Source organism: Biomphalaria glabrata, chromosome 2 (genome assembly GCF_947242115.1).
Source record: "Biomphalaria glabrata chromosome 2, xgBioGlab47.1, whole genome shotgun sequence".
Classification (NCBI taxonomy): Eukaryota; Metazoa; Mollusca; class Gastropoda; family Planorbidae; genus Biomphalaria; species Biomphalaria glabrata.
The window spans coordinates 28,133,111-28,146,000 of record NC_074712.1 but is presented as its reverse complement, the minus strand read 5'-3'; the positions used below and the strand labels follow the sequence as shown (position 1 = coordinate 28,146,000).

The 12,890-nt window shown below is 34.3% G+C and overlaps 1 protein-coding gene across 2 annotated transcripts; it reads right to left on the bottom strand.

Annotated features, from left to right (window-relative positions):
• Nucleotides 1–799: 799 nt before the first annotated feature.
• On the bottom strand, nt 800–4,993 carry LOC106051523 (nacrein-like protein C1). 2 transcript variants are annotated; one of them, XM_056019809.1, is made up of 3 exons: nt 4,835–4,993; nt 1,442–1,735; nt 800–885 (listed from the first exon to the last, which is right to left on the bottom strand). In XM_056019809.1, the coding sequence occupies exons 1-2, from the start codon at nt 4,895–4,897 to the stop codon at nt 1,469–1,471; spliced, it is 330 nt and encodes a 109-aa protein (XP_055875784.1). In that variant the 5' UTR covers nt 4,898–4,993; the 3' UTR covers nt 800–885; nt 1,442–1,468. The 2 variants fall into 2 exon arrangements, with proteins under 2 accessions (XP_055875784.1, XP_055875782.1); XM_056019807.1 differs by lacking the exon at nt 800–885 and adding an exon at nt 1,059–1,144.
• Nucleotides 4,994–12,890: the final 7,897 nt, after the last annotated feature.

Below are 12,890 nucleotides of genomic sequence, written 5' to 3'. Positions count from 1 at the left end.
CTTTGGCGGAATTCAAGGACTTTTGTTTTTACATTAAATTATTTACATTTTTTTAATGTTATTTTTTATTTTCCATTGATTGGAAGTATAAAGGAAAGTTCAGAGAATAAAAGAAAGTGTTGAGTTTCATTCAATAAACTTTCACGTTCATCAAATATTGACGCATGTTATTGACTTGATCAAATAGTGATGAGACGATTTGGTTTCGGTGTTTGTTAAAGGGAATCAACCCATTTTGATGTAAAAAAAAATTCCCCTAACTGACCTTGCGTTCTATGGGCCAGATGGTGTAAAGGTTATTTCTTTGTGTGGCTCACTATTAACAAGGGTATCGTGTGGCCAGCACAAAGTTCATTGAACCCTAAAAGTCGAATGTTGTGTTTCCAAAGCTAGACTTCTTAGACTTTTTTAGAGAACGTTGACATTTGGACACTCTGTCTAGCTGTAAGTCTAGCTGTAAGTTTAATGATAATTTCTGTGGTAAACTTTCTAGATGTGTGTAGGTTTATGTTCTTCTATTTTAATCTTTTTTTTGGGTCAATTTTAACATATTTTTTGTGTAGACAATACAAGTAAATGGGCTTGAGAATATTTTTTTTATAAATATTATCTTTTACCCCTAACAGTACATTTCTCTCACCAAATTTGGTGCTCTCTTTCAGTTTGTGATCACACAATGTTCACGTTATAACAATGGTGTTCATAGAGAGATAATCAAACAAACAGTAGAGATTAAAACATATAGCAATCATTCCTTAAAATGATATAAAAGATTTTAAAAAGCACTGAACTGAAATAATTGGATTTAGTGACAATTTATTAGTTCTACTAAATCTAGGATATGGCCCTATCTAATATGAAATCTGTTCCTCAAAAAGTAGGTCTCTGTGGAAACAAAAAAAAATATTAAGGAAAGTTTGTTTAAAAAGTGAAAGGCTTTGTGCACACGTTGGACTCACGGTTGGATTATATGATTTACATAATGTAATCCCGAATGAAAACAAATTTCTGTTCAGATATTTTCGTAGTTGCAATACAAAAGTGAAAAGTGAAAATGATTGGATTTAGTGACAATTTATTAGTTCTACTAAATCTAGGATGTGGCCCTATCTAATATGAAATCTGTTCCTCAAAAAGTAGGTCTCTGTTGAAGGAAAAAAAATATTAAGGAAGGTTTGTTTAATAAATGAACGTTGGACTTATTGGTTTACATAATGTAATCCCGAATGATAGTTTTAAAGAATTGACATTGGATTATCAACACAAGCTGTTATGGGTTTAGGGATTACTGTATAATAATGTACTTTTAATGTCCCCTCCCCTCAAAGAAAATAGATGTTTCTGGCAATTTAAAACCTTTAATAAAATTCACCAATAAATTGAAACCAAATATTTAAAATGATTTTCAAAAACTAGAATTTATAATAATTATATCTCTTACCAAGAGGATACACTATTTCTTTTTTATTTAGTAGCCATCAGCTCCTTTGTAACCGTTACTACCGTAGCCATTACCATTGTATCCGTTGTTTTGGTAACCATTGTAGTCGTTGTTGTAGCTGTCGCCAGCGTAACCATTGTTGTCCTGGTAACCGTTGCTGCCTCCGTAGTAGCCGTTGTCATTGTTACCTTGGTATCCGTTGTTATAGTCGTCTTTGTAGCCGTTGGAATAGCCATTGTAGGAACTGCCATCCTGGTAGCCACTACCAGCTTGATAGCCTTTTGAGTTGTATGCCTTGAAGAACAATGAAATTATAATGGTAAACGACTTTTAAAGTTAGATCAAACGATTTTTGAGCTTAAATAGATGTAAAATAATGAACTTTTTCATGTCTACGTTGGTAAGATAGCTAAACCTTGAAGTAAACTTTGTTCAAACTCGGGATTACACAGCCACCCTACATTATGCTTAATTTCAATTAGTCAACAGGTTAAGAGTTAAATCAATTACTCTTACACAAAGTAAATCTTAACATAATTTGGGAAGCTGAAGGGAATAAGCTTTTCCTTTGTCATTAATTGAATGCTAGTTAATGTTAAGTTATGCGCTTCTGAAGTTCGGCGCTTCTGTCGGCAGTCATAGGATAACCAGTAGGAACGGTTTGGGCTTTGGCATACTTTACAAGAGATATTTGTTTAACGTTTTTCAAGTAGTGTATTCAGTACACATTGAACTTGTTTTTCAAGTAGTGTATTCAGGACACTTCGAACTTTGACATTCAACCTCTCTCCCCCCTCCCACCTTCCCAAAATGTTAAACATTTTATTTCCACTTTTATGTCCTTCCTTAATGGGTGTCGCCTGATGGGGTCAGCACTGTTCGTACTTCCTTCGCAACGCCACTGTTTGAAGGTTAGTGGCGGATGTTTCTAAACACAATGACACCCTAACTCCTCCCTGTAAGACACTGTTGAAAGGTATCTGTGTGGCTACTTGTAGGAAGTAAGCTAATAATTCCATTGAATTGCTTTGTGTTGCATAGGTTGGGCTAAAATTTCCTTTCCCTGTTGGATGCAATTTATTGAGTGTGTTCTAGTCCTTAGCGTTGAATATAATCAGATAACGATCGCCTTTATTCTAATGTCTTTTTGTGCTTTTTAAACGAGAGGCTGCTTGCTATGTTTGTACACTATGATTAATTGGCACATCAAAACATTTGTGTCAATGTGATGTATTGTGACTAGGTGAAACTTTTCTTTTATGGACCGTCTTTAATTGTATCCGGACAGATACATTGACTTTCTGAAATTATTTCTAGACATAATTGCAGAAACTAAAATAAAAAACCTAAATAAATAAATTATTTTACTTTTATTTTGTCACATATTTTTAGGTAGATCTGGTAATATTAAAAAAAACCTGTAACTGAGAAACTGTTTAGGTTTTGTTTTTGTGTTATCGACAGGTGGCGGAATGGTCTTTTGAACATTTAAGCAAGTTACGTCAAAAATGTTTTGCTAAAACTTTATGCGTTATTCATGTCTTTCATTTTAACATAAACTGTATGTCGAATATTTCTAGAGAAATGTAGGCCTATACATATGGGGAAAAAACTTTTTTTCCCTACAAAATTTATTTCAGTACTTGGTTTGAAATGAAAAAGAGATGTAAACAACTTTAACTGTCTTTTAAAACTCCGAGCGTCTATCGAGTCAATTTGTCCACATGTTTCACAATTATTCAATGTCGATGACAACACACAAATCAATCCAAAAATTATGTAATCGATTAGTCGTAATTAATTAATTTTGTTTTGGAAAATGAACTAATTCAGCGACCCGTTATTACAATAATGCAGAGAATTTAATCATTCATTAAAAAATGAACTCTGACAATAAAGGAATAAAACGTTTTATAATTAATACTTGAATAGCGCAGAGTAAAACATGTCGGCCTTGCGTCATAGAGGTTTGAGTTCGAATTCAAACTCCAGCCTTGATTACATCATAGACTAGCAGGTGCGTCAAAGTCACTAGACCAAGAGAGTATCTCAACAAGAACATTTGAAATTCTACCAAAAGTAACAATAAGATGACAAAATGCATACACTGGCTTCACTCATTCTAGTAATCTTGGATGGCACTTACAAAAGGTCAAGGTCCACTGATAAACAGAACGGTTTCTCCTTTTTGCATGACAAACGTTTATGGTATGAAGGTATTGGAAGTATATTTGACATGACAAACGTTTATGGTATGAAGGTATTGGAAGTATATTTGACATGACAAACGTTTATGGTATGAAGGTATTGGAAGTATATTTGACAGTTTCGGTTCATGTCCCAGTCACAGTTGACATTTGCCTGATTGAATGTTACAGTCACAGTTGACATTTGCGTGATTGAATGTTACAGTCACAGTTGACATTTGCCTGATTGAATGTTCCAGTCATAGTTGACATTTGCCTGATTGAATGTCCCAGTCACAGTTGACATTTGCCTGATTGAATGTTACAGTCACAGTTGACATTTGCCTGATTGAATGTTACAGTCACAGTTGACATTTGCCTGATTTAATGTTCACCCTTATGTTAAGACATTGAAAAGACTCGTGAGTTCCTGATGTAGAAAACAGGAAGTAGGATGAATAAAGTTGACTTTGAGTTCAGTCAGTTCCAGTCAGTCAAGTCAGAAAGAATCCTCTGAACGAGGTAGTTATGTATTATTGTAGTAGTAGCGACTTTGTTAGTCGAGTTGTAACTTTGAATCAAGTAGTATCTTCTGGTCTAGTACGGACCTAAGTATTTTGATAGTTTTTCTCTGGATTTAGAGAGTAAAGTGGTAACTGTTACCCGCTGTGTTGCGGACGTTGCTTGTGATTTATTCTGTCACTAATTGTCTTGGATACTCAATACTGCTGTTATGCGGATGTAATTATGTTTCACATCGGAAGTCTTGATGTAACTGCCAATAAGGTGCAGTATTGATATTATCGTCATTAAATAAACATTATATTTGTCTGCCAAAGAGAACTTGAGTCAATCTGTAATGTCTGTGTCTGTCACGTGTCAAGTGTGACTCCAGGAAGCACGAACCCAGCAGTCTACGCATTCGCGACACACTAATAGTAACCAACCTCATGTGTTATTTTGTAATACTACTTCGACGCATATAGAACCTTTTACAGTTCAGAAAAAAATAATTAGATGATTGATTCAAAATAACTGATAAAATATCATTCAATGTAAACGAAGTTAAATTATTTTGTTCCGACTGCAGTTGTAACTAAATCAAATCAATCTACCTAAGATTGTTTAAATGGCCCGATACATAGAGGCAGAGTGTGAAACGTAGCAAACTGGACGTAGGTCAAACCAACGCTCGCTTAGAACTTACCTTATTCGACATGACCTCGCTGACGAGAACAACAAGAAGGCAAAGTACTACGGCAGACTTCATGATGGCTAATGGGATCGGCAGGCTGAGTACTGTTCAATGGAGCTGTTTGATCGACGAGATCAGTGCAGGTAAATGAACAGATTGATCTCAGCATGTTTTATACAGATGAAATGGCGGAAGTAGAGCAATGAAAAGGAGGACACTAAATGAGGTGTGATTGATAAGGTCAGGAGTTTTTATGATTTATGTGAGATATGTCAGAAGTGTCATTAACACTTTATCACTTAAAGAAGAGATGAACATTTTACGACAAATGTCAGAAATATTGTTAAGAGAAAAATCGAAGATTAAAATATATGCAGAAATTATTTTTTACTGTAAAGAAAAAAACAAGCAAAAAAAAAAAAAAAAAAAACTTATAAAAAAAGAAACAGCATGATGCGAGAATGGAAAGTGGGAGGAAAAACCATATATACATTCAAATCTCTCATTAAAAAGCGTTTTGTTTTATTATTTCAATATCAAACAAAATATTTATAAAACCAATAATTAATTAATTAACATTTTCAAACCTTTTACCAGACAGACAGACAGATAGACAAGCAGGGTAAGATGATTTTAGCTTTGCAACAATAACCCTAGCCCTAAATGAGCTCCATTGTTTGATTTAAGGAAGTCTTATTGACAATATATGTTCTCTACAAGGCAATTATATTTTAGTTGTTTTTTTAAATTTACAACATTTCCATTTGTTAGCAAATAGTAAATATTGTAAAGCACACTAATGAAGTAGTGTTATAGATATAGCCATTACATTTCTGTACCCTTTGTAATGGCAGATAAGTTGTATAGATATTTAAAAGGTAACATGCATTGTTTTTTTATGGTTTGTTTCTAATTGACTAAAAAATATCCTTAAAAACATTTACGAAAAATAAAACAAGATGACAAAAAAGAGGTTGCGTAACACACAAAACAGTCGGCGGCCCTTGCGGGTAGGAAGTTGTAACACATTGCGTCAAGCATAAGACAAATATCTTCTGTTACGCTGGGTCTCAAACTCCTGGAATAGCATTTAAACATCAAACTAGCTTTAGAAACAGGACATGAGCGCACATTATTTGACAAGATTGTAGGTACATTCATCCTATATAATTCACTAAAAAAAAAAGTCTGTGTGTGTGGCGGTCCGTTAAATTACATTTACTATATCACTATCAAACTTGGCTCACAGGATTTTAAAGACGTAGAGCTTAAAGGGTTAACAAATTTAGTGTATCGTACGATTGGCGTAACCTTAATTAACCCATAGGTGCCTATTGCGTTTGAGTTACTTCAAATGCTAGTTGTGTAATAAAGAGTTGTTATTGTAAAGAAATGTAGAAGAGGGGGCTTCACCATTTGTAATGTGGCCCTGATGGAAATATTAAACTGCCCACAAATGCATTCTCCCTCTTTATCACGACGCTATAGAACCAATAAATTCTTCTTTTTATAACTTTTTACGTTCCAAATTTTGTAGTCTTTCTAAGTACGTACATTTCGCTAAGTAAGTGTCACTACCAATTAGAAACAGAAAGAATCAAATCTCAAATGTATGCGTTAAATATGTAACCTAACTCGTAACAATTCACAACTGTGACTCTGCATCTGGAGACCGATGGCAATAGACTATCACTGCAATGTGAGGACTTTGTAGAAAAAATATGCAAAATTATTGGTATGTCGTGGAATGAATACGTCTAAAATAAACATGTTCTAACAAGAACTTCGTTTTTTATGGTATTCAAAAAGTGCATATGGTGTGGACACTTAAAAAATACAGCAACAATAAAAAGACACACTTTTAAAGGGAGCTATCTTAATGATAAACAGAATAATTTGGATGCCAATAGATTACGATAGTAGAATTTCATGATGTCAAATACTGTGTGTATAAATCCAAGCTTCTATTTTGTTCCCCTATTCAAACAATCATTCACACAAACGTTTGGTCTGGGCATTCATCCGTATCCTTTTTTTTTATTCTTATACTTTTGTATTTAGTCTCCATTACAACTTAGTATTGACCATAAATGAAGTAGACATCGAATTTTGAAAATGACCGTTGGTCGTTTTGATCCCTACTTTATTTTTCAAAACTACAAAAAATGTCGTGAAAATTTTTTAGAAAGTTGGATCATGGCGTTGTTTTGTAAAGTAGTTACAAGAAGTAACGGCTTTTTTTAAAACCCAAACCTAAGTAACATACAATTCAATTTTTAAATCTAGATTTAGTAAATGAACATCAAAGATAAGAGTACTCTCGTCTCATAATTATTATTTTGCAATTTTTAGATACATAATCTTCTTATCAAAAGAATGAATGCAACACTAAGTTGTGATTTTTTGTGTATTTTTGATAATCAATTACTAGATCTAGATCTAAAAAATAAAATTATATGTTACATAGGTTAGGGTTAAAAAAAACAAACAGCATTACTTCTTTGAACTTGACAAAACAACGCCTTGATCCAACTTTCTACAAAATGTTTATGATCGATCAGTCGAGGATAAGAATTTATTTCCGATTAGAGTCACTATTGCGGAACAGGCATATTTGCGGAACATCTCGAAATTAGTTAAAATCTACTTTATTTTCAAATTTTCTGCTAAACTACTTTAATGGTACTGCGCATGGTCCATTTCTCTACATTTCCAATAGACAGGTTTTCCTTGTTTTGAAACAGATAGGTCTTAATGTTCTTCATGAATGTAATGTTTGTTTTGAAACAGATAGGTCTTAATGTTCTTCTTGAATGTAATGTTTGTTTTGAAACAGATAGGTCTTAATGTTCTTCTTGAATGTAGTGTTTGTTGAGAAACAGATAGGTCTTAATGTTCTTCTTGAATCATGGGCGTAGCCAGGAATTTTTTTCGGGGGGGGGGGAAGGGTTGGGGGGGATTTTTCTCTCCCCCCCCCCAAGGCCCCCCCCCCCAACAAAAAAATATATTTATTTATGTGTGTGTGTGTACATAATCTTTATTACATTCTGACCCTTCATTCTTTCGGAAGACGTTTATTGTGCCCTAGAATAGGTTCTTCCTGGAGTTAGTGAAAAAATTGTAGATTCCCCGCCTTTGCCAGCAAGGGTGTCTGGGGGAGCGCTAGGAGCTTCCTAATCGCGGGGCGGAGCCCCGCTGCCAAACGCGATTTCTGGTATTGAAAGCCAACAAAATGCATATTCTGAGGTATCTACAGTGTATTTTCCTGCCATTAAAAAAGTTTTGTTTCAAAAAACTAATTTGCTATTCTTACTGACTTAGACCCTCCCGCGCCGTTCGTCGCATTTGCCGTCAAGCTGTTTCCACTAAAATCTGTCACTGGTAATGTCTGAAGCCTCTTCCCACCTGCTCTGAGGGTTTCCATGAATGTGTGGCGCTAAGTTGTACTAGGATGTCATCGCAAATCTTCTTATGCGTAATTCATTTTGTCGGAGAACATGGCCCGCAAACCTTATGCGACGCTCTATCACAATCTTACTAAGGGGTCGACTCCCACTTCGGCATAGGATTTCCTTGATTTAGACCCGATCTCTATAACTGACTCCTAAAATCTGTCTTAGCCATCTTTGTTGAGCCACATTTAATGTTTTTCAGTTTCGGCAGATGACTATTCACTGCACTTTATTACTGGAGCCCCGCCACTGGTAGAAATGTGTAACTGTAGTTTGTTTTAGAATAATATTGAAGATAGAGGTTTTTTTTACTTCAAAACACTCTGTAAAGGAATTTTAAACTCAAAACCATCTGGAGGGGTTTTAAACTTTTAAGAAAGCCATATGTAGGAGAGAGTTTAAACCTAAAACCCCAATACGCTACGCTCAAATAATTTTAGTGTGTAATTTGCTTTTTTTTTATATTGAAGAGGTATTTTTTAGCATCAAACCCCTCAAGGGAGGGGGGGTTAAACTCAAAACCTCTTTTAGCAACGCTCGTAGCATTTTGAGTGCTTATTTTGCTTTTTTTTCTTACACTGAAGATGTATTTTTTAGCTTCAAACCCCGCTGGCGTGGGGTTTAAACTCAAACCCCTTTGGCTACGCTCATAGATTTTAGAGTGAGTAATTTGCTTTTTTTTATATAATGAAGAGGTATTTTTTAGCTTCAAACTCCACTGGAGGGGAGTTTAAACTCAAAACCCCTTTGACTACACTCATAACATTTTGAGTGTATAATTTGCTTTGTTTTTATTATTAAAGAGGTTTTTTTTACCTTCAAACCCCGCTGAAGGGGGGTTTAAACTCAAAACTGAGTCAAAACCCATTAAGCTACGCTCATAACATTTTGAGTGCGTAATAAGCTTTTTTTATATTGAAGAGGTATTTTTTTAGGTTCAAACCCTGCTGAAGAGAGGTGGGGGGGGGTAAACTTAAAACCCTTTTGGCTACGCTCATAGAATTTTAAGTGTAGTTGGCTTTTTTTTATATTGAAGAGGGGTTTTATCGTAAATTGTGCTTTTGGAATTTGGGGATTGTCGTTTGCATTTTTTGTTTGTTTTGTATTATAGAAGAGTGGGATTTAACTGCAAAAACCCCTGGTAGGGGGTTTTAAACTCAAACCCCCCTGGTAGGGGGTTTTAAACTCAAACCCCCTGGTAGGGGGTTTTAAACTCAAACCCCCCTGGTAGGTGGTTTTAAACTTAAACCCCCCTGGTAGGGGGTTATAAACTCGACCCCCCTGGTAAGGGGTTTTAAACTCAAAATCCCCTTGGTTGTGCTGGGGCAAGTGATGGTTTAGTATTAAAATTTCACCAAAATAAACAAAATCAAAGCAAAAAATCAGTCACTAAATTCCGATTCCCATTTCGGGGGGGGGGGTTGAACCCCAAGACCCCCCCCCCTGGCTACGCCCATGTCTTGAATGTAATGTTTGTTTTGAAACAGATAGGTCTTAATGTTCTTCGTGAATATAGTGTTTGTTTCAACTTGAGTTGAAAATAGGAAGTGGAAGAAAGAAAATGGAGAAGATTTTGACCAAATCCAGCGCAGACAGAAAGAGCTTCTATCAACTCTGTCTGTCTGTATGTCTGTCTGTCTGCCTGGTAATAGGTTTTTATACGTTATTTCTCCCGCACCCAATCTCAGATAATGCTGAAATTTCGCCAATTTATTTCTTGTACCTGACAACACAAGAATCAATTTAAAAAATTAACCAATTATTTAATTAAGTATTGATAATTAATTATTTTGTTTGCTATCTCGAACAAGGGAAAGAATATTACTTCACTGAAGTGGTGGTATAAGCTGAATTAGTCTCATTTAAAGGTCATGGTCCGAGGCTTAGTGAAAACCAACATGAAACAAAAACAATAGATAACCATACAATCTTCCATGTTCATACGCTCTTCTCTAGCAGAGTGGTTACGGTGTTGGCTTGAGACGCCTGAGAAGGCATTTAGCCCACGAGTTTGAATTCAGTTCGAACACTTTTTATCACCCAGATACCCCGTTCTTTCTCACATCCCCCTTTCTACCTGGTCCAGAAAAGTGAGAAGGTCATAGCGTATTGAGTTGAGAAAGTTATATGCATAAAATAGCGCTAAATTGAATTGGTAAAGATATTTTTAATCGCACAGATTTATTGTTGTTGGTCTAGATCTATTAAAAGTTTAATTACAAGACTGATCAAAATTAATTGATACACTTAAATGTTAGTTTTTATTTTTTTTAAATTTTTGTTTCTATTTAGCTTGTTAGTATTTAATATCGATTTCTCCATTTTGTTGTTTCAAATATTTACACTTGGTTTTATTTGTTATCGCGCAAGGCTTGACCATACAAAATCGAGATCTTTCCATCGGCATCTGAGTTCCCAGACAGATATTGAGACTTACACAAAATTATGTCATTATTACTATTTTTTGTCTATTTACTCTTTTTACTTTGCTTTTGCCTAGACATAAAATATTGATAAAACCAGATTTCTATTTTTTTTTGTTTTTAATTTAAAAAAATTGTTTGCGTTGTTCCAGTAATATGGATTTTCATGAAATAATACAGATAGGTCATTTATGTAAAATGTCAACGGATGATTGAATTGTTGGTGCCAAGGAAAGCTAATTGTCCGGTAAGGTTAGCTAATAGTATCAATCGGTAAGGTCAGCTAATGGTATCATCCGTTAAGGTTAGCTAGCCAAAAGTATCATCCTGTTAATGTTAGCTAATGTTATTTGCCGTTAAGGTTAGCTAATATTATCACCCGGTAAGTTAAGCTAAAGGTTTCCTAAACCCAACCACTCCTTCCCAGAGTAAGCTTATTTTTAAAAAGCTTATGTCAATTCATACTGACGAATCTGTCTTTCTGTTAAAAAGTTTGTACAAGTTATTTCTCCAACACCCATTCTCGGATCAAGTTGAAACTTTGAACAATTAATCATTGGCATAGACAACTTATGAATTCACACAAATTCGCCGATTAGTCAAATAATTTTTGGTAATTAATTATTTTGTTTGATATCGAATGAGAGAAATAAGTTTAAAATTTTTTAAAATATAGTTTAAAAAAAAAAAGGATTCTTTATTTTTTTGCTAGATTTTTTCTATTCAGCATGCAGAGGTTTCTTCTGGTGTCTAGACTTCTTTACACATCCTTTCCAGCATCTGGCCACTCCACTGGGTCTCTTCTACTAGCACTAGTTTAAAAACAATCAGGAAATTATTTCATTGAAGTGTTACCGGCCTTTAAATCATAGCAAACAATATGTATCAGCTAAACATTGGACTTCATATTGTAGAGTTTAATTGTTTATGGCTTCGTCCAATCTCCGCGTAGTACCACACAGTGTCTCGGTACTCTCACGATATATTACTTTGGCGGAATTCAAGGACTTTTGTTTTTACATTAAATTATTTACATTTTTTTTTATGTTATTTTTTATTTTCCATTGATTGGAAGTATAAAGGAAAGTTCAGAGAATAAAAAAAAGTGTTGAGTTTCATTCAATAAACTTTCACGTTCATCAAATATTGACGCATGTTATTGACTTGATCAAATAGTGATGAGACGATTTGGTTTCGGAGTTTGTTAAAGGGAATCAACCCATTTTGATCCGAGTGTTTCATCTACACAAATTCTTTCCCTTTAACACATACAAATATGTGTTTTCGTGAAATGGACCATTTAGTAGTGTTTTTATTGGATTAAATGAGGAATATAGAAATAACTATCATAAGTGCTTGGACAAGGTGCAGATCAAAAAGTCATCGTGTAAACAAGTGAAATGGAAAAGATACTTTATATAAAACCTTGTTTGTATCAAGTGTCATCCCGTCACGTATTTTCAATCAATCATAGAATACATTTTGTACAAAGCTTTTATCAACTTACTCAATCTATCTGTCCGTCTGATACAAAGTTTGTACATGTTACTTCTCCTAAACCCAATCTCGGATCGAGCTGAAATTTTGCACAATTATTCCTTTTACCTTACAACACAAGAATCAATAAAAAAAAATACAATTAGGTATTAACTATTGGTAATAAATTATTTTGTTTGTATCTCGAAAAATGGAAAGAAATTATAATTGACTGAAGTGGTGATGTAAGCTGAATTAGTCCCCTTTATATGTCGTTGTCTAAGTCAAAAGCTCTCCACTAGTTGAGTGGTTACCGTATTGGCTTGAGAAGCCTGAGAATTCATGTTGTTCCCTCTTTGAAAAAAATATAAATGCTTTTATTGCTATTCTAGATTACTCTAGATCTATACAAATTTAATTATATAACTGATCCGAAATAATTAATACAAGTACCTCTAATATATACATTTGTTTTTTTAAAGAAAGTATTTTTTTATTTGCTTGTTTATTTACTCCGAATTCGACCATATGTCTTATAGGTGTGTCCAAAAAGAATAAATCGTTTGCTTTACCAGTGGACTTTACTGTGATCAGAGAGCACTATAAGTCTTTTTTTTGGGGGGGGGGGTAACTTTAGATGACTTTTATTTTGGACGGAACATTTTGAGTTTTACTGATAACTTTACACTATTGCGTACGTAATTCTGCTGATCTTTC

Excerpts from the sequence above, each read along its gene's own strand:
- LOC106051523 (XM_056019809.1), bottom strand. The coding sequence starts at position 4,897 with ATGAAGTCTGCCGTAGTACTTTGCCTTCTTGTTGTTCTCGTCAGCGAG. Across the intron at positions 1,736-4,834 it reads GCGAGGTCATGTCGAATAAG|GCATACAACTCAAAAGGCTA; the intron begins GTAAGTTCTAAG and ends TTGTTCTTCAAG.